General features: G+C 55.3%; 7 protein-coding genes across 7 annotated transcripts; 5 read left to right on the top strand and 2 right to left on the bottom strand.

The window, feature by feature from the left end:
- Window positions 1-230: 230 nt before the first annotated feature.
- CHGG_06141 (uncharacterized protein) lies at window positions 231-1,542 on the bottom strand (the record flags this gene model as incomplete). Its single annotated transcript, XM_001222235.1, has 4 exons — window positions 231-806; window positions 857-1,178; window positions 1,245-1,279; window positions 1,330-1,542. 4 exons carry the CDS (start codon window positions 1,540-1,542, stop codon window positions 231-233), a joined length of 1,146 nt encoding a protein of 381 aa, XP_001222236.1.
- An 808-nt stretch (window positions 1,543-2,350) lies between these two features.
- CHGG_06140 (uncharacterized protein) lies at window positions 2,351-3,503 on the top strand (the record flags this gene model as incomplete). Its single annotated transcript, XM_001222234.1, has 2 exons — window positions 2,351-2,815; window positions 2,874-3,503. The coding sequence occupies 2 exons, from the start codon at window positions 2,351-2,353 to the stop codon at window positions 3,501-3,503; spliced, it is 1,095 nt and encodes a 364-aa protein (XP_001222235.1).
- Window positions 3,504-4,493: 990 nt separating this feature from the next.
- CHGG_06139 (uncharacterized protein) lies at window positions 4,494-5,828 on the top strand (the record flags this gene model as incomplete). Its single annotated transcript, XM_001222233.1, has 1 exon — window positions 4,494-5,828. One exon carries the CDS (start codon window positions 4,494-4,496, stop codon window positions 5,826-5,828), a length of 1,335 nt encoding a protein of 444 aa, XP_001222234.1.
- An 840-nt stretch (window positions 5,829-6,668) lies between these two features.
- Window positions 6,669-7,425, top strand: CHGG_06138 (uncharacterized protein; the record flags this gene model as incomplete). The annotated part of the gene is made up of 4 exons (XM_001222232.1): window positions 6,669-6,682; window positions 6,850-7,007; window positions 7,084-7,310; window positions 7,378-7,425. 4 exons carry the CDS (start codon window positions 6,669-6,671, stop codon window positions 7,423-7,425), a joined length of 447 nt encoding a protein of 148 aa, XP_001222233.1.
- Window positions 7,426-7,829: 404 nt separating this feature from the next.
- CHGG_06137 (uncharacterized protein) lies at window positions 7,830-9,238 on the bottom strand (the record flags this gene model as incomplete). Its single annotated transcript, XM_001222231.1, has 5 exons — window positions 7,830-8,373; window positions 8,493-8,656; window positions 8,711-8,797; window positions 8,854-9,022; window positions 9,111-9,238. The coding sequence occupies 5 exons, from the start codon at window positions 9,236-9,238 to the stop codon at window positions 7,830-7,832; spliced, it is 1,092 nt and encodes a 363-aa protein (XP_001222232.1).
- Window positions 9,239-11,657: 2,419 nt separating this feature from the next.
- On the top strand, window positions 11,658-15,264 carry CHGG_06136 (uncharacterized protein; the record flags this gene model as incomplete). The annotated part of the gene is made up of 6 exons (XM_001222230.1): window positions 11,658-11,716; window positions 12,056-12,337; window positions 12,447-12,803; window positions 12,873-12,933; window positions 13,378-13,460; window positions 14,115-15,264. 6 exons carry the CDS (start codon window positions 11,658-11,660, stop codon window positions 15,262-15,264), a joined length of 1,992 nt encoding a protein of 663 aa, XP_001222231.1.
- Window positions 15,265-15,694: 430 nt separating this feature from the next.
- Window positions 15,695-16,846, top strand: CHGG_06135 (uncharacterized protein; the record flags this gene model as incomplete). The annotated part of the gene is made up of 1 exon (XM_001222229.1): window positions 15,695-16,846. One exon carries the CDS (start codon window positions 15,695-15,697, stop codon window positions 16,844-16,846), a length of 1,152 nt encoding a protein of 383 aa, XP_001222230.1.
- Window positions 16,847-17,282: the final 436 nt, after the last annotated feature.

Here is a 17,282-nt window from a genome sequence, read left to right as displayed (position 1 = left end):
CACACAGGCGTAGGTTGGGTTGACCAAAAAATATCTATTACGGTGTATATACATGAAGGCGGTGGGCACGGTATCGCCAGATCCCGTTGACGATATTCCCGGTCCCGGGGTATTAGTACTGAGTATACCATTCCAAAACCATCCCACTGCATTTACCCATCCACATTACAATGCAGTCCTTTAATCGTCCCATCGTAGCATATGCAGAGAGTCATCCCATAACGAGGCGTTTAGTTGGCGGGTTTGCGGCCGACCATCAGGTACATCGGGGTGAAGAGGTCCTTCTTGGCGCCGGCAACGAGGCCGTCAGCGCCCTTGGCGAGCGAGTCGGCCGTCTTCTTAGTCCCCTTGGGAGCAAGGCCGATGGTCTCGAGGAGACCGGTGAAGACGTGCACCGCCCGGCGGCCGGTGTGGGTCATGCGGAGCACGGTGAAGAGATCCCAGTACGACTGCATGTACTTGGTCTCGCCGGCAATACCCCAATACCACGGGATGGAGTCACCCCGCTTGGTGAGATCCTCGTGGTGCATCAGCTCGAAGCCGGCGGCCTTCATGGCGGCGAGACCCTCAGAGATGGTCACCATGTTGGAGATGCCGTTACCCTCCTCAATCGCGAGGCGGATGTCGCGGTGCTCCAGGTTGTTGTTGTCGTAATTGTCCGTCATCAACCACTCGTAGACGCCGAAGACACCGCCGGGCTTCAGCACGCGGAAGATTTCGCTGTAAACACCCTCCAGCTTTGGGGCGTGAACGGTGGCCTCGATAGCATAGACGGCATCGAATGACTCGTCGGCGAACGACATTTGCTGTTGAAGTTAGCGCGGGCTCTGTGATTGTATGATCGAGGTGGCCATACCATGAAGTCGCCCTTGACGTATTTGAGCTGGTTCGACAGACCCTCCTGGGCCGCATACCGTGTGGCACGCTGGATCTGGTAGTCGTTGTTGTTGAGACCCGTGATGTGCGCGTCGGTGAACTTGGCAATCTCTCTCGCTGGCCCACCAATACCGCAGCCAACGTCAAGAACCTTCATGCCGGCCTGGATGCCGACCTTCATGGCAAGGTAGTGTTCGTGGCGCGCAATGGCCTGGTAGAAGGACTCGCCGATCGAGTACCGGCAGAAGTGGAAGCTCTGGCCCCAGCCATACTCGTACAGGTCGGTGGCAAGGTTGTAGTAGCTGCGCGGGGAGGAGCGGTTAGTGCTGTGCCTCGGCCAGGAGATGTGATGAATCGTCTGAACTTACTGCCTTGTGAGAGTAGCATACTCCTTGGTCCGCGCCTGGAGCCAGTCAGTATGTGCCACGGTTGGGCAGCTGGCGGTGAACCCACCTCTCTGTCGGCATCGGTCTCGGTCTCAGCGCTCTTGTTGTCAAAGTGCTTGAAGTACTCGTTGACAGCAAGCTCCTTGGCGTCCTTGTCCTTGGAAAGCATAGCAGCGAAACCACCAGCGGCCTCGGTCGACTTGCCGTGGAGAGCCTTCATGAAGGCAGCATCGCGCTGGTGGTCCTCCTTTTCGAGGGCGGCTTTGGCGAGGGGAGCCATTGTGAAGTGGTGGGTATTAAAACGGTGAGTTAAAAAGTCTTGATTGAAAGTGAGGAAGGAGAATGGAAAGTGAGACGGCAGGAAGGAGAATGGTATTCTGGTGTGTTTGTTGTCACGAAAGAAAAAAAAGTTTCACGGGCCCCTATTAATTATAGGCGTTAGACGATGGCTCTGTCAAAGGGGCCAGGGTGCCCGATAGCCGACGCCAATCTAACGAATCTCGTGGCTCAATTGGAGGGACGTGAATTCTAGGGGGCGCTCCACACTGGCACATGCAAATCCAAGCCAGAATCCAGGAACCAGAGTGGCGGGCCAATAAACAACAGAGAAGACCGCGACTTCAGAAATGCGAACGCGGTCTCGCATTCGGGTTTAACCATGAAACTATCGAGCTTAAATACTTAAATAGCACCTTGCCCCCGAGAGTTTGGAGTATTCGTGTTGCCAGTGGAACTCAAACCCGTTTTCGCGTTGGTGTCCTTTGGAAATGTTGTTTGGAAACGCGAATTCGAAGGGGAAGGCGGTGTCGCGAAAAGAACTCGAACACGAATAAGAAACGCACGAACCACATATTAGCCACAGCTTGCCAAGCAACAGTGGCGGTAGATAAGGCTTATCAATCAACCAGCCACGGAAGGCTTCCAAACTCGCCTCATTCATCGCCAAAGCCGAGTCCAATCTTCGATTCAATCATCATCAACCACCCCACGCGCGCAGCCATCACAGCTCATTCTTGTGACCGGCACCTTCCGATAATTATCACTACCCCGACGCCTTTGACGCGAAACCCCAACGCCGACAAACCACAATGCCACCACAAATCAAACAAGACCTGAACCGATCCGGATGGGAAACGACCGACTTCCCGTCCGTGTGCGAGAACTGCCTGCCGGAGAACCCCTACGTCAAGATGCTCAAGGAGGACTACGGGGCCGAGTGCAAGCTGTGCACGCGGCCCTTCACCATCTTCAGCTGGTCCGGCGACGGGCGGGCGCAGGGCCGCAAGCGGCGCACCAACATCTGCCTGACCTGCGCCCGCCTCAAGAACGCCTGCCAGTGCTGCATCATGGACCTGCAGTTCGGCCTGCCCATCGTCATCCGCGACAAGGCCCTCGAGCTGATCGCCCCGGGCCCCCAGAGCGAGATCAACCGCGAGTATTTTGCGCAGAATAATGAGAAGGCGATTGAGGAGGGGAGGGCTGGCGTGGAGGAGTATGAGAAGGCCGATGAGAAGGCGAGGGAGCTGTTGAGGAGGCTGGCGCAGAGCAAATCTGTATTTTAGGAAGGGGAGGGAAGTGGATACGGAGGGGGAATCTGGTTGGCGGGGGGAGCGCGACGGGAGGGAATCCGGCGGGTCGGCGCGGGGCTGGGTGGTTCCGGGGCCGATACGGACGAGGGACTCGAGAGCGGCGGCGAGGGCAGGCGCGAAGGCTGGTCCGCGAAAGGGGCCGCTCGGTGCGAATGCCCCGCCACCAGGACCGCGGGACTGGATGCCGCCGAACGACCGTAACATCATGTCGTTGTTCGTCACAGGGATCGAGGACGACCTGCCCGAGTACAAGATCCGCGACTTTTTCAAGGTGTTTGGCAAAATCAAGTCGCTTGTGGTGTCACACATGACACATTGTGCGTTCGTCAATTATGAGACACGCGACGGGGCGGAGAAGGCGGCGGCGGAGTGCAAGGGGCGAGCGGTTATTGCGGGTTGCCCGTTGCGCGTGCGATGGAGCGTACCGAAGGCGATTGGGACAATGGACAAGGAGGAACGCACCGAGATGCTGCGTGATGGGCGGTCGGCTTTCCCGCAGACAAACCGAAGAGGACCCCAAAAGGCTATCGAGGGTGGGGCCGCGCAGTCGGGCAGCTCGACTGCTGCTGACGGAGACGACCCCTCGGGGCTTGTCGTGGCTGCGCCGCCGGGAGCCGCCGATGTACAATACGCCAGCTTGTCTGGCAACTAGGCTTGGTTCTTGTCTTCTTTCCGCTTGCATGGCGTTTGGGTTGCTGGTTTGGGTTGGAACGGCAAAATTAATCTTTGGTGCATGACTGTTGAGCATGATGTATATTCTGTTGTTACATTGAGGGGTATCATAGACGGCTATACAATACACGGCAGGGTGCCTGACCGACGGCTGCGTTTTTGCGGTTCCATCCCGTCCCCCGGCTCGACAAGGCTATCGTTCCTATCTCTTTCGCTACCTCTCGGAGCAGCACTTGACACCGTCCATCTTCGTGTTGTTTTTCCCCATTTTGATGCTATCGTTATCCCCCCGTTCGGTATGTTCGTGAATCCGGAGTTCTGATAGAGGTCTGGTCAGCAGTAGGCTAAGATGGCGTGGGGGTGGTGGTGGCCTACTGTATGTGCCCCCCTCCTCTCGCTTCCCTTGTACAAGGTTGGCCTTGAGGAAGCTGGCAACTTCCTGGGCATGTTGGATCGCAGGTTGTATCGACGGGTCGGAGGGTGACAGAGACGCCTTATCGCGGAACCCCTGGCGGATCGATTGCTTCGCAGCGTCGAGCGTTCGCACGTCGCCTACCCGATTTCACATGTGTTAGCCGTGGATGCCGGGCGAGGTAAATGTTGGGTCCTCGGTACCTTCAAAGGCAATCCTTGCCGCACGCATAAGTTGTCTGTATGCTGTCAAAGCCGCCATTGTGTGTGTATCTGCTGGAAACCGTCTCCTTAAGTGCGTCTTTCTCGATTGTCTGTAGAATTGGAAAGGTCTTAGATGGCCTCTGTCGCAAATGTTTAAGTTGCCGCCGCAGAGAGGCAAACTTGGGTGGGCCGGCAATCGGGTTTGGCTTGATTGGGTGAGATAAAAAAGATTCAGTGGGGCACCCCAGTCGGGCAGGATCAAAAAAAATATTCCAAGCGACAGCCAAAACTGACCTGCCCCTCCAACCTCCACCAATCTGCGATATTCAGACATTTCGCTCGTCACCACAACGAAATGGAAGCTACTGTCGTACCACTTCCGCTCCCCGCCCTTCCCGAGGGCTGGGAATCCGAGAACAACTTCATTCCTAAGGGCAAGATTACCAGCTTCACCCAGCGCACTCTGGAGCCCGTCGGCCCTTACTTTCTCGCCCACGCCCGCCGTGCCCGCCACAAGCGCACTTTCTCCGAAGATGACCGGATACAGGCTCAGGAGCGCGCCAAGAAGGTCGAAGAAAATGACGACGGCGAGATCAGCGAGCCCGAGGACCCCATGATGCTCCAGCGCGAGGCCAAAGACTGGAAGTCGCAGGACCACTACAAGGTTCTGGGCCTGTCCAAGTACCGCTACAAGGCCACCGAGGAGCAGATCAAGCGCGCGCACCGTAAGAAGGTGCTGAGGCATCACCCCGATAAGAAGGCGGCCGCCGGTCGTGCCGACGACGACAACTTCTTCAAGTGCATCCAGAAGGCCACCGAGGTGCTCCTCGACCCCATCAAGCGCCGTCAGTTTGACTCGGTCGACGAGGAGGCCGATGTCGAGCCGCCCACCAAGAAGCAGCTGGCTAAGGGCAACTACTACAAGCTGTGGAGCCAGGTCTTCAAGTCCGAGGCCCGCTTCAGCAAGGTGCACCCGGTGCCGACCTTTGGCGACGACAAGGCGACCAAGGAGGATGTTGAGAACTTCTACAACTTCTGGTACAACTTCGACAGCTGGCGTTCATTTGAATACCTGGACGAAGACGTCCCGGATGACAACGAGAACCGCGACCAGAAGCGCCACATGGAGCGCAAGAACACCAACGCGCGCAAGAAGAAGAAGGCCGAGGACAACGCTCGCCTCCGCAAGATGCTCGACGACTGCTCCGCCGGCGACGAGCGCATCAAGCGCTTCCGCCAGGAGGCCAACGCCGCCAAGAACAAGAAGCGTTTCGAGCGTGAGGCCGCTGAGAAGAAGGCCGCCGAGGACGCCCGCCTCAAGAAGGAAGCCGAGGAGAAGGCCGCCAAGGAGGCGGAGGAGAAGGCCAAGATGGACCGCGAGGCAACCAAGAAGGCTAAGGAGGCGGCCAAGAACGCCGTCAAGAAGAACAAGCGTGTGCTGCGTGGCTCGGTGAAGGACGCCAACTACTTCGTCGAGGGTGACGCATCACCGGCGACCATCGATGCCGTCCTCGGCGACGTCGAGCTGATCCAGGCCAAGATTGACGCCGACGAGATCGCCGCTCTGGCTGGCAAGCTCAACGGCCTGAAGGTGGCCGACGAGATCAAGGGCGTGTGGAAGGCGGAGGTCGAGAGGCTTGTCGGTGCTGGCAAGCTCCAGGAGGGAGAGGCCAAGGCGCTCTCTGCTTGAAGGATATCAACGTCATCTACGATTACATGATTGAGGCTGATGAAAGCTAATAGAGGCGTTGCGAGAGTGTTCTGCTTCACCGGTTGGTGTTTTTCCTGGAAACTCTAGTCAGTGGATGCCAACCCCCATAAAAAGTGTTTCACTCCGTATTGCCCCAGCATGCAATGTTCTGCCTGTGTCAAGCACACCTATCCTCATGTGCAGGTACAACTACACGTCCAGGCTAGCATGTGGTCATTTCTTCTTTGCACCAGCGCCACAGCTACTTGGGTGACAAAGAGCAGGTAAAGTATCCATGTACCGACCAGCGGCTTCTGATTATGCATGTTCCATCTCATTTAAGATCCCTCTGGAATGTGAGCCCTCTTTTAAGCTCGCTCAAAGCCGGCAGTGTCGAGTTGCCTCATGATATTGTGAACGGCAAAGCCCTCGGCGTGGTCAAATGCCCTAAGGGGGCAGGCGTATGTGCTCCGCATCAACTGGCCCATTCTGGCTTTTGCGTGAGCTAGCTTGTGATTTATCCCCCAAAGAGTAGTACTGCAGAATTCTTCACCTCCAGTAGGTAACAACGAAGCAGAAGGAAGGAAACATCACGCATTTGAAGTCCCTGTGATTTTGAAGCACTTACATGGAGTTTGGATTGCAACCAGCGTGGCCCTAGCAGTTGAGATTCCGTCAAGTATCACAACATGTGTGGTTTGATAGGTACAACACCATAAATATATCAACAAGGACCACCGTTTAAGGTACCATTCCCAGGCATCAGTGCATCATAGCTACTGTCAGAGATCTTCCTCCGTTTTCGGCAGGCTTCCATATCAACACACACCTCAAGTCACCATGACCAACCTCAAGTTCGCTTAGCCAACAAGGGGGATTTGAAGAAATTGATACAAATTAGCATCGGCCCTAGCAACGATAACCAAGGAATCCTCACTAGGTACCCGCTGGCAGACAGCACTCACCATCCCGACACTGTCCCTGCTGCTTGGGAAGATGCTATCCTCGACTTTATCTATAGTGAAGGCGGGTGGTACACTTGCGTAGTAGCAGAAGTGGAGGAGACGCAGGAGATTGTTGGATACTGCGTTTGGGAATGGTACGAGTACGACGAGAAGTACAAGAGAATTGACGAGGCCTACAGACCGACCAAAGTCCAGGCAATTTGGGATTTGATGGGTACGTTTCATGCTCTTAGGAATGCTTCACCTGTCATGATTCACACTTGACCATCACTAACGTGTGGTAATGCCAGGCGCCGAGGAACCAACACATCGGCCTCCGCGGTCATACGGCCCTGAAGCATACCGAGACCCATTTCTGCAGGCTAGATGGCACGCTGAAGGGCCGGGAAGTAACTACGGTCTTTCCCACGAAGCCCTTCTCGTTACCTCGGGTTCGACAGGCTTTTCCCAGTTCTGGCAGATCGACCATGTGGCGGTAGATCCGCGCTCCGAGTACAGCGATGTGTGGGAGAAGCTGGTGAGATGGGGCCTAGAAATGGCGGAGAAGGAGGAGTTGTCGTTGGTTGTGGCCTGTCACCCGTTAGAAATGGGCCTCTACCACCGGCTCGGGTTCAGATATAGGGGCTCGTTGATGACCGGTGTCTTTTGGAGGGGCCGGGGGCCTCGAGCTGGAATGGTTCCAAAAGGATCCCAAGCCAGCGGAGCCGCAGCCGACAGAGACATCCGTGGCAAGTCAGACTGTTCCGACTGTTCCCTGTCAAATCGGTTCAAATCAAGGACAGGAGGAAGACACATCGTTCAATCAGTAGCAGACGTCGTGCGTGGTTCATTGCGATCACGTAACCTCTTGGCTGAGCCCATAACACCTTCAATAAATACTCATGGACGTCGACATCCCTCGGAGGTGTGATATTGATCTACTCGTAACACAACATCAAGCTTGACATGTCCTCCTCGCAACATTCCACCTCAACCCCTGAACCACCCCTCCCCTTCCACTACCCTCCCCGTTCACCCCCAGCCCCCTCCTCACCATTTACTCATAAACATAACAAAACGGCCCATCCACCACGCTCACCAGCTCCTTAATCGGATACACCTTATCCGCCACCACCCCCAAAAACACCGGATCCTCCAAACTCTGCAACCTCCCCCCACCAAACATACTCGTCCCCCCGGCAATCACCTGCGTCCTCTTCGCCAAATCCTGACTCTGCCAGATCGTCCACGTGCGATCAATCATACCATGATGCACCCAAAAGGCAGGATCATTCGGCGACGTGTAGAAATCACCACCCGGATCACCCGCAATCGTAAAATGCCCCGCGCCGTGCACGCCCATCCCGCCACCACCGATGCCGAACCCGCCCGTGCCCTGCATGACGGTCTGGAAGGTGCCGATGTCGGCCGAGGAGGTGATCAGGCTGACGATGTCCTGCGTGCGTGCGTATTTGCTGGAGAGCTGGTTGGAGATGTCGCGGCGCAGGCACCGCGGGTTGTCGCCGTAGCCGTCGGTGCGCGGGTTGCGGGGGGGCGCGGGGTCGACGGAGGGGGAGACGGGCCCCAGGTGCACGACCATGCTGGAGGGAGGGGGTGTTAGAAGTGGGGGTGGGTTGGGTGGGAGGAGGGTGGGGGATGGGCAGAAAGGGGAGGATAGGCGGGATGGTAATGGACTTATTTAGTGGATTAAGGGACTTACTCCTTGAAGGGTCCCTTCTGGACGCAGCCACCACCGTTGCCTGCCGGCACCATCCCCGACGCCTTGTGGTCGATCTTCTCGCCGTTGCCGCTCAGCGAGGTGTCGCTGCCGTCGAAGATAGGCGATGTCTCGGGGTCCTGGGCCCAGCGTCCCCAGTCCCAGTACTATGGGGTTGTTAATCGACGATACATGATGCCGACAGGGTTGGGGAGGCTCACAGGCTGGGTTCCGTTATACCCGCACTCGGTCTGGAGCACACGCTCAAACGCCCAGGTGTAGTAGCGGTGCCACGACAGGAAGTTACCCTGAGAAGAGTTAGCGTGATTGCTATCCGCATGACTTGGACACGGGAGACACATACGGTGCCGTGGATGGTCATGGTCTGGTTCATGTGAACGACGACAAAGTCATCGTACCGCGACTTGGCGCCGGGGAACTTGGTAGCGTCCAGCTTGGACGGCTTCTTCATGATACACAGCATGGCAGCGATGTACGCCTTCCTGTCGTCGGCCGACAGGTCACCCCTAGTTCTGTTAGTCGAGGTTCCATCCAACTAATAAGAGTATGGCTTACCATTCGCGGCGCACTTGGAGGTTCTCCTTAGTGCATGTCTTCGACTTGGCAAGCTGGGCATCGATGTTGGGTCTGCCCTTGTTCTGGAGATCCAACACTGCATCGCCCGACACGAGGCCGGCGAGCAGGAGCCAGGGGATGACAAGCATCCCGGCGAGTGAGAGACGAGCCATGGTGGCTACGCTAACGACAACGAGCTTGGTTGACGAGAGAGTTTCTCCGAGAAGAAAAAAGCAGGAGGATGGTCCAGGATTATAACCTTCCTCGGCCCCCATGTTTGCCCGGCTCGAGCTTGTCCCCCCCTGGGGCTCCGCTTCTCGGAACGTTACTATCTTCCAGACGATCACCGCTTTGCCGCGCTCCAAGCCCCTGCCCGGGATGCTTGATCGGCAGATAACATGGTGGCGTTCAAGATGCGCCCGATGCGCCTACAACTATACCATGTAAGGGTGTGAATGAAAAATGTAAACAAGGATGTCGTCGCCTACCCATGGCTCCATGGGCCATGGCATGCAGCAAGTCAAAAGCAGTGTAACTATCGGAGCGCCCTCTTTCGGATCCCGGCAGATGCGAGCAAGCCTCAAGAGCTTTCCATGCTGTGTCGAATGGATGGTCTCCTGGAAGCCCATGATAAGTACGAGGCATCCACCCGGATGTCAGCCTGCTGCCGCGTCTTCAAATTAAACCCTGTGGGTTGGCTCGCTAGGGGACTTGGAAGCGGGTGGCTGGCGTGGGCTCAAAAATAGTCCGAACAACGGCCGGCAGAAGAAGCGGTCCAGGTTCCGGGCAGCAAGAAAAAACTAAGTTGTATCGGTTGGTAGTTGGGTGCATGGGAGTATAACGGTGAAACAACCCCAGCCCGGGACCAGTCGGAGACTCCAGCTCTTGGTATCCAGTTCGCCGGGAGAGGGACGGTGAGCTCGGCTGCCGACTGGTCCGGGTTAATTCGTGCTTAATATATTTCGTCAGCGGGCAAATCTGGGGTAAAATACCCAAATTCCGTGGGGTTATGGCTATACCGCCTTGCAGCCACTGGGTGACGGGCCACTCTGGCCCACCAATATGATTTCCTGCTTTTGATTCAGACTCTGCATCGTTGGGCGCGTGGTCGGTTGCCGGCTACCCCATCCTGCGTAATAAGACGACTCTTGGGGGGCTCTACTTTAATCAAAGGGGGGGAATAAAGTCTGACTGATGACCTCTCCGGATGCATGAGAGCACTATGAGCTCGGTTCTTGGAGGCCGAACCACGGCTCGCCCATGATGCCGCCACCTCGCTTCATGCAAACAACGTAGCACCTCCATCCAACACGTCGCTTCCAGCCCTTGGCAGAGGATCCTCGGCTATTTGCGCGACTTGTCGTCCCCTAGTTTTGGAAGGCGGTGCAGGCGTAAAATAATGAAAATTATGGTTAAATAATATTCATCATTGTCCTAATGCTTGAGAACGAATTCTATGACAGTGCTGGGAGCCTCTATTACACATTGGTGAGAATTGATAATTTGGGCAGGGGGGGAGGATGGAAGGAAAAGGGGGTGGGAGGGCTGCGCGAAGGTTCTTCCGATCGACATGTGCATTCTCAAAACGTCCAAAAGTACCAGGAAACCGCCGTGGGAGGGTGTTATGTAGATTAAACTCAAAGAAGGAAGGACCCAAGAGCCGCTTCTAGAAAGATTGCGTGATATCCAATATACCATGAGTGACCACCTCCTATCGCAAAGTGACAGTCCCATCCAGGATGTGCTGTTGCTCAGCAGAGAGATCTTCGCTTTGCCCACTTGGCGCCGCGGAGGAATATACATTCCATCTCTCATCCTGCCGCTCAGAATCCTGAGCGGAAGAGATCCGGTTCGGGTGATCTGCCGAACCTTGTCACGGGAAATCTGGACGATACCACCTGAACATCACGTCAGAAAGGGCTGACGCAACTGCCCGCTCTCGGCGACAATATAAAAGAGAAAAGTATCGGGATGTGGTCGCTTTCCGCTCGATAGGCCGCTTGGCAATACCACTTCCGAGGTCATCTGCGAAGTTGGGTTGCGGTTCAAACTTAGGTAGGAAGAACGTTGGGCAGTGAGTCTAAACGTTGCTCCATGTTTATCCTTTCATCAGGCCATCTACAAAGAGGGAGCCGTTATGAGGATGTGGTACGAGACAGGGAGTGTTTACATTGGAAACACCAATAGATTGTGAGGGTCATGGATCTCCTATTTGGACTGACGGGCGAGCTCAACATAAAACCAGTTACGGGTCATCGAGGCCAAGGTCAGGCTATCACCGCCTCTCTTCGTCCCTTCTTCAACCCTGCCTTTTCCCCTCTATCTTCAGGGCATGTACCTTGACTAACTCCGTATCATGAAGACATTGTTTTTCGCCCTTTATCTTCCTTTGTTTCACCCAAGCTGGCATCCCTGTATGCTGTACCGGCGGAACAGTCTGGCTAGGTACCTATGTTCGTAGTTTTCTTTATGGTTTGAGAATTGGGTGGCTGTAATTAAAACTCCCACTTTTCAGTCCATCGCCATGTATAAATCTTGCCGTTCAGTCCCTTTTCGCGCACCAACCCTTTTTTCTCCTTTTCGCGCGTTACAATGCCCCCTAGGCGTCGAATCGACTGCCACCAATATTTGGTCATTTGTATGCGCCACGCGTGAGTGCTGAGGGTATTTGGAAACCTAGAGCCGCCGCGATGCCCCGGTACACGAGGAAGGGGAAGGGAATGGAGGTGCTATGGAAAGGCCGGCGATACCCAAATCTCGGCCGTGCGAACAACCTGATGCGGACCTTATCGCGAGACGAAAGTTAGGGACTGCAAGCACCACCATGACTGAGGATGAGCTACAGAGCTTTTGCCAAGATTTACCCCCGTTTATATCAAGTTGCCAAACTATCGCAGGCCCGTATCCGTGCCTGGGCCTCCTCCAATAAAGATGTTATCAAGCATTGGAATGTGGGTGACTTCTTAAACAAGTCGCTGATAACGCGACAGCACGAACCAAGAAACGCTGATTGCCCCCAGAACTGATGAAATATGGAATCGTCGCAACGCTTTGAAAGACAGTAGCGTGCTTATAGCGCAGGGTGGCAGTGGCAGTCATGGCGGTGGTAACTCTATTACAGCAGAACTGCCACCGATTATACATATGAACGGCTCCTATCCGAACTACGTTGAAGAGCTCGACGCGTGTTTGGGTAAAATCCAAGCGGCGGCTTCCCGCTTAGAGTGGCTGTCCGGCGGCTTGAATAGCGACGATTTGGTCAGGAAGGAGATGTTGACTCTGGCACAAACACTGAAAACCAATTTGGAGCGGACAAACCGAGTAAAGAATGTCATTTTACAGAATTTAACCAAGGCGACCGTGGAAAAAAGCGTGGAACAGCCTAGTGGAAGACACGGAGCGGAACGAGGATAAAGACCAACGAAACATGCGGGCAAAGTACGCAGATAGCCTGGCTAGTCCTGAAGACGGCTGTAGCATTACTACCGAGCACGGGACATTGATCTCCAACTTGAAAGACGATGTCAACGCCAAAGAGGGCCAGACCAACCACCAGGGTGGCGGCCCGGAGAATCCCTTGTTGGTCGTCTGTGACCAGTCCGTTGTAGACCTCGGCCCACAGTTTGATATCGGGCTTCCGGATCCAGACCAGCTGTGGAAATGGGAGCCCTCAAGCAAGTGTTCGGACGAGTTATTCAACAACTTCATGCAGGACCCGCATGATTTTGAGAAGTCCCTGTAGCCCTTAGCCTCTGAGGAGCAGCAGGTAGAAGCTGCAAACAGTCAGGCCATCGGAAACAAGGGCAGAATCAAGATCCACGATGGCGTCGAGGAGTGCACGAGCACGTGGCCGACGATCCGGGGATCTGTGAGTTCACAGAAACAGCAATGCCATCGATAGAGGAGGGTCTGGTAACGGAATTTATTATTATTCATACTCCGCTATGCCCTAGGGCGTGCCGGACCCTCAGCTATTTAGTGTACAGGAAAACCGTGCCCTCCCGGGCCGGGTGAAAAACCCATACCAACAATCAAGGAACGATGCGTTTTGGTGAGTCTGCGTATACAAAGAGAGGAGGCCTCCTGGCCTCCGAACGGGGGCGCTTCAGGCCGCCGCTTCCAGCTCGAGCCTCCTGGCTAAGTTGTACATCGGCAGCTTCCCCGAGTCCATCAGCCAGTCGAGGACTCTCCTCGCGAGCCGTGCAGTCGTGGGATTGATGCCGTGTAGAACAGAGTAAAAGTCCCGTCGTGTCCGAATTCCAGTTCTCTCCCATCTTCTAGTCAACGGTGGGGCCAAACACCACACTACCAGGTGTTCGGCAGTCTCTCGTCCCTCGCCACACTCGTAGGCAGGAGTCAGAACCTCCGGGACTCCCCGTGTAAACAAGAAGCCCCGTAAGCCTATTGCTCCCGTCCGGATTTGAATCAGCAGTGAGCTCTTCGCCTTGCTGAGACCGTCGTGCCTCCTTAGGGTTTCGTTCCGGAATAGCGTCTCCTGCTGATGGTCAAAGTCGTCCGCCGGCCTGGTGATTGCCCTGCCGTCCCGTTCCTTTAACCACCTCGCTCTCCAAGCTTCTTCTACTACCATGTTCGTGTCAACGGTTCCCCCCGTCCAGCGCATGACCGTGTCCGCGGCTCTCTCCACCGCCGTAGGCCCTTGAGGTCCCAAGGTTCGCGGTCGGCCCCTGTTGCCCCTCCTCGAGCTAAGTCTCTGCTGTATCTTCGCGGCAGGCGGTGAGGACAACGCTCGCCGCCGTCTTCTTGCCGCCTTGACCGTCGTCCAGATCGGGTCGTTGGAGTCGGTTTTCGAAATCGGCAAGCCCTTTGTTTAGGTACAAGTCCAATGGTGGGACCCACGTCTCTGTCTCGAGGTTACGGATTGGGGTAGACTTAAAGGCTCCCGCCACGATCCGCAAGCTCTTGTTCTGGGCCTTCCTATTTATACCCTCGGTTGTATCAAATCCCGTTCAAATCGCGGGTGCGCCTCCGGGCTTGGATAGATGGAAATCGATATAATATCTGAGCCTGGGACTTGGGTGACTTTCTCAGAAGCGAGGAAACCGACAAGCTCGAGGGCATAAGATCTAGAAGACCTGGTTGCCCTGTTGAGGCCGTGAAACCGTGGAAACGGAGTCTCGACAATGGTGATACCGAGACTCTTCCTTCACTGACTACCCAAGCGTCTGAGCCATGCCCTGACGAAGCCCGACTGCCACCAACTGAATATGGGCGCCCCCCACAGGACCCTGAAACAAATGAAATTGGGAATAACCTAACCCAGAACGAGGACCAAGACCAAGAGCGCGTCGGAAAAGGGCTCCCACAGGACGGAACGCCCGTCTCCAACCCTAACGCCAACGCCATTACCCAGGACTCCCTTGGAGTTCCTGACCAATCGCTGGATAGCGCGTCTCTAAACCCAAACGGTATGTGCAACGGAGAATCCCTCGCCGGCTCCCTGGGCGAGCAAGACCACGGCCGAGATGGGGAGTGCAGCCGTGAGGTTTCGGCTTGTGATATTGACGAACCACAGGAGGATCCTGTTGAACACCACAAGGATGAATCCATGTCCGTCGTTGACTGCCTTGACGAGGGGCCCCAAAACCATGCTGAAGAGCGCAGCGATGAACTCCCCGCTGCCCTTGCTAGCGAGCCACAAAAAGACCCTGTCCAAGAGTGCATCGATGAACCTTCTACTGGCCGTGACGTTGGCCTGGAACTACACAACAACGATAGCCTCCTTGCCAATGAGGTTCAACGAAATGCCCATATCCATGAGCGCAGCGATGAACTCTCCTCTGACAATGAGAGCGAGGAACAAAATGACTATGTCCAAGAGCATAACAATGAGCCCTCTTTTGGCCTTGATGTTAGAATGGACATCCACGACTACATGCAAGAATGGAACGATTGCTTCCTTTCCGACGAGGTTGGAGAGCAACAAAATGGCCATGTCCAAGAGCACATCAATGAACCCTCCTTTGCTGGCCATGTTATTGCCGGGGAGCTCCATGGCTGTGCCCAAGAGTGGAACGATGGGAAATTATTTGAAGAGCTGGGCAAGTTTGACAAGTGGATGGGCGACGAGGAGGAGAATCGGGAGGTGACAGAGCTCAATCGAGTACTAACTGAACCATTCACGTATGATTTGGACCATGAGGAAGAACTATATCAACAATTCACGTTTAATTTGAGTTGAGCAAAATAGGTTGAATTTCAAAGAATTTTGTTGCGAATTATGGAACATGCCTGGTCATGTTATTCCGCTGTTCATATCTGTTGTCTTGTCCAAGTTCAATGCTGTCACTTTCATGTATTTTGCCTGATGAATTACCATTGAGTGTTCCTCAACAACCACCGGAAAGTTAGATGTTTGTTTAGTTTGATGTTTGGTTTCCTTCACGGTATCCAAGTGTGAGCACGGTAATCAAAGACCCACGGTTTATTTTTGATTAGTCGTCGCCGGCGAGTGCAAATGATGTCGCCGACGAAGAAAGATTGTGACATTTATTTTGCACGCATCAACCCCAAGTTTTGCTCCCTTGCTCTCCATCACATTCACCTCAACCCATCAAATATCGCCCATCACAAAGCTGATCAAAGATTGCCGAACAAGACTCGATCAAACCATGACACCACCCATTGTCATGTCCCGTCCCCCGAGAAAAGTGGCCGACGAGGTGATCTTCAACGACCGGAAATACCACCCTCAGTATCCGCCGTCGGAACAGTTCGATGTCTTGACCATCACCCAGGCCTTGTTCAAGCTCGGGCGCAAGAAGGATACAAGTACAGATACCAAGATCAATGAGGCCAGCCTGCGCAACTTTGCCGCGATCTACCCCCGCTTGTACCAAGTCCCTCATAAATCGCAGGCCCGTTTCCGAGCCTGGATGAGCGAGAATGAAGAAACCATTCGGGGCTGGGATGTGGGTGACTTCTTCAAAACCCCGGCAGATGACGCCCGCGACCGCACGAAACCCAGGGAGCCCGGCTGCCCCGTGGAGGTGATGGAGGCTTGGAAGCGCGCCATCGAGGGAGAGGAACAGACGGACCAGATGCCTGTGAACCAAGAGCTACCGGCGAATGGTAGCGACAATGGCACCGATAATAACCAAGCCAGCAACAGCGGCAGTGGCGGCGGCAGTGGTGAGATCGCTCCGTTCATTGACCAGGGGTCCGTCTTTGACTGCGCAGTGCCACCCCCCGCGACTGGATACGCACAAGGTTACGAACAAGGATACCAGGGCGCAATGGCCCTCCCAGCTCTCGAGGCGTCTTTGGGCATGATCAAGGAGGCGGCCTCCCGACTAGAACAGCTATCCGACAGCTTCCACCTGGTGGACGGCGACGCGGTCAAGCAAGAGCTGCTGGCGCTCGCGGAGACGATCACCACCAACGTGGACGGCGCGATGCAAGCAGGGGGTATCATCTCTCAACCGATCGCCGGGGAAGCCGTCTCGGGGCGGGCTGGAAGGAAGCGGCGGCTCAGGTCACTCGCCGACGAGGGCGAAAACGAAAACGAAGACGAGGACAAGAGCCAACGGCGCATCAAAGCAAGGCGCCTACAATCGGACCCTGCCAGCCTCGAAACCGAGCATGGCCTCGCTGGCGAGCACGGGTCATCCGGCGGCGGCTCGAGCGGCGGTCCCATCGCCGACGCGTTCCAGAACGACCAGAGCAGCCCAGCAAAGGACGTGCCGCCGCCCCGAGTCGACCCCATGGAACTTCCCATCGACCCACGGCTGTTCCTGGACCCCGACCAGCTGCCCAACGAGTAATCTCTGGTTAGCGATGGTGAAGAGCGACACCACAGGAACACCGAAGTGTGCACTGCCGGGGCTGGCCACCGTGGGTGTTTTTCGTCTGGGTATTCAAGAGGGAATTGGCAGTGGCCATGAGGAGCACGTGATCCATTCGTGGTACCTGGTGGGGGATTTGTGCAGCACGCACACGACCAATAACTTGGTCGAAAAGAAGGGGACCTGGTGGACGGAAATGGGATGACAGCGCATCTCCATGAAGGAAGGACTCATGATCCGACGTACATGAGAGTAGGACACTGTCTAGCTGATCTGCCGCATCGGACTATACGACCGATCCATGACTACCCGCTTACCATATTAATAACTTGCCGCTGATGCTTCCCTAGAATATCTAGGTACCTATTCAATAATCCATATCTCACCCCAACCACACATTACACAACCCACCCCC

This window comes from Chaetomium globosum, genomic scaffold (assembly GCF_000143365.1).
Source record: "Chaetomium globosum CBS 148.51 scaffold_3 genomic scaffold, whole genome shotgun sequence".
NCBI classification, from domain to species: Eukaryota; Fungi; Ascomycota; class Sordariomycetes; order Sordariales; family Chaetomiaceae; genus Chaetomium; species Chaetomium globosum.
This window is presented reverse-complemented; position numbering and strand designations above follow the sequence as displayed.